At 31.7% G+C, this 2,427-nt stretch overlaps 1 protein-coding gene across 1 annotated transcript; it reads left to right on the top strand.

The window, feature by feature from the left end:
- Positions 1–200: 200 nt before the first annotated feature.
- Positions 201–1,976, top strand: LOC100574022 (solute carrier family 25 member 45-like). The gene is made up of 4 exons (XM_029491843.1): positions 201–476; positions 532–673; positions 751–884; positions 1,568–1,976. The coding sequence occupies exons 1-4, from the start codon at positions 218–220 to the stop codon at positions 1,855–1,857; spliced, it is 825 nt and encodes a 274-aa protein (XP_029347703.1). The 5' UTR covers positions 201–217; the 3' UTR covers positions 1,858–1,976.
- Positions 1,977–2,427: the final 451 nt, after the last annotated feature.

Raw genomic sequence — 2,427 nt, 5'->3', positions numbered from 1 at the left:
GACACAGTAAAAGTAATACACAAGTGAATAATAGTACAGTAAAAACAACCCGTTAGAGATATTTACCATCAAGATAAGGCAAGTAAAAAAAAGTTAATTAGAATATTAATGGTACAACAAATTTTAATTTTAAATCAATTTAACACTTAAAGAAATTTAACAAAATATATTGCTTTATATCTTCTGTATTAAACAGCTCAAAGGATATTTTAGAGGAATGATGTTTCCGATTTTAAGCGTGGGTGTTGCGAATTCGGTATTTTTTGGAACTTACGGTAACGTGATGAGGTTAATCCAAATACAACGCGACGACAATCAAACAAATAAGAATATTGATGTCAGGTTTTGCAGCGATGCTGACAATTTACACAATTATTGGCATTTGGATGTATTTTTGTCGGGTTGTATTGCCGGCCTTCCTTATGCGTTTATAAACACACCAATTGAAGTTATCAAAACATTGTTACAAGCAAGGAGTAATGATTCTGATACGATTCACTTCCACGATACTCATAAATTACCCGGTTTTAGATGTAAAAAAGCAAGACAAGGTGGAAAATACAAAAATAGCTGATCCATTAAAAACGACTAGTGCATTTAAATTAATTGGAGAACTTTATAAGGTCAACGGTATACGTTCACTGTTTCGCGGAGGAACATTATTGTTTATCAGGTTTAATATATTAAATAACAAGAAAAGAGTTCAAAATAAAACATTTTTTTAATACATTAATTAATTTTTTTTTTTAGAGATGTTCCTAGTATGGGAATTTATATGCTCTCATATGAACATTTATGTAGCATGTTAACGAAATTACCGTATTCTGAATCCAAAAACGAGTCAATGCCAATGCATGTGCAAATTATGTCTGGAGGTGTAGCAGGTACATAGCAACTAAAAATTGAATAAAACATATTAAGTAGGTAGGTAGCGCGTAACAAAAATATTTAATTTATTGAATCTCATATTCTCATATGTTGCCGACATCGTGCCTAAAGTGACCATGTGCAAAAAGTGACCAAGTGAAATAACATGTTTAAATGTCTTATTTTGTCCCTATTAATATACGAAAAAAGTGACCAAGTGATATCTTTATTAGTTTAGGAACCACTGAATACTTAATTTTGACCAACCAACATCTCAATATAATTCTTACGTGTAAAAATTGATTATGTCACTTGGTTATTTGTTGCAAATTCGTTATAGTAACGTTTCTGACTAAAAACTTATGACCAAGTGTATTATACTTGTGACTTGGTCACTTTTTAAAAGACCAAGTAAAACCAGTTTTCACTTGGTCACTTTTTACCATAAAATTAAGTTAGTAATTTATAATTTAGTAATCATAACAATAATTATTGAGTAAGACTAGTATACTATTGCGGTTTTATTGGTATCAAGTTCATTAACATTGGTTAAATTCTCGTTTTTTAAATAATTGCTCAACTTTAAAAATTACATTACTCAAAAGTAGAAAAAAACACTTGGTCACTTTAGACACGAGGACGTCGATATGAGAGAAATATAATTTATTATCGTAATCTATTTTGTATGATTTTAACTTAGGCGTACTAAGTTGGGTCTTGGTGTTGCCATTTGACGTGATCAAATCTAAAATCATCACAGACAGCTTCACGCAGCCGGTATACAAGGGTGCGTGGGACTGTGCAAAGAAGACGTACAATAAGGGTGGTGCGATAAGTTTTTTAAGAGGATTTCGGTTACTTTGCATAAGGGCTTTTCCCGTTAATGGGATAGCGTTTGCCACGTACGAAGCGATTATAAGCCGTTGTCATAAGAGAACGGACCAACTCAACCAACTCAAGAATACCACAGTTGAATCTAAGTGGATTTGAATATATGAATAAAAAACCAAATAATATCTCCGAGAAAATATATATTATTGAAACAAAAACTTACGTGTTGAAACTTTCGTGGAATTTATGTTATTGGCTAATATTAACGTGCCCATTAATCTAACTTGTCGGGTGGCGGTTTCGGTTTTTTAGATTTGTTTGTAAAATTATGAATGTTTTATGAGAAATATTGTTTAAAATGTCCAATCCTCACATATATAACGTTTTTAATTTTATATCTACAAAATATTTCAGTTTTTCATAAATGGCTGACTGAAAAACTAATCAAACAAGTTCTTGGGGGGAGGGGGGTTATGACCACTCTAATACACAAATATGTTCTCCCCTGAAGGATACTCTGCGCCGTATAGCGCTAATAATGTTATTTTATGCTCGCACACATTGACATGATCTAGAAGTACCTGCCACATGATTTGCCTAATCCTTACTCCTTAGAAAATGGTGGACTAAATATATTCACAACTTAGGGATTATATTGTAAATAGGTATACATTATAATATTATAGCTACCACTCACTTCATACATATGAATTTGTGTGTCATAAATAT

This window comes from Acyrthosiphon pisum, unplaced genomic scaffold (genome assembly GCF_005508785.2).
Source record: "Acyrthosiphon pisum isolate AL4f unplaced genomic scaffold, pea_aphid_22Mar2018_4r6ur Scaffold_10990;HRSCAF=11598, whole genome shotgun sequence".
NCBI lineage: Eukaryota > Metazoa > Arthropoda > Insecta > Hemiptera > Aphididae > Acyrthosiphon > Acyrthosiphon pisum.
Note: the sequence above shows the minus strand (reverse complement) of the source record. Positions and strands in the feature narration are given on the sequence as shown.

Bases quoted from the DNA above. Each gene is read 5' to 3' on its own strand.
- LOC100574022 (XM_029491843.1), top strand. From the start codon at position 218: ATGATGTTTCCGATTTTAAGCGTGGGTGTTGCGAATTCGGTATTTTTT. The intron at 477-531 runs GTAATGATTCTG...ACCCGGTTTTAG, and splicing joins AACATTGTTACAAGCAAGGA to ATGTAAAAAAGCAAGACAAG. The intron at 674-750 runs GTTTAATATATT...TTTTTTTTTTAG, and splicing joins GGAACATTATTGTTTATCAG to AGATGTTCCTAGTATGGGAA.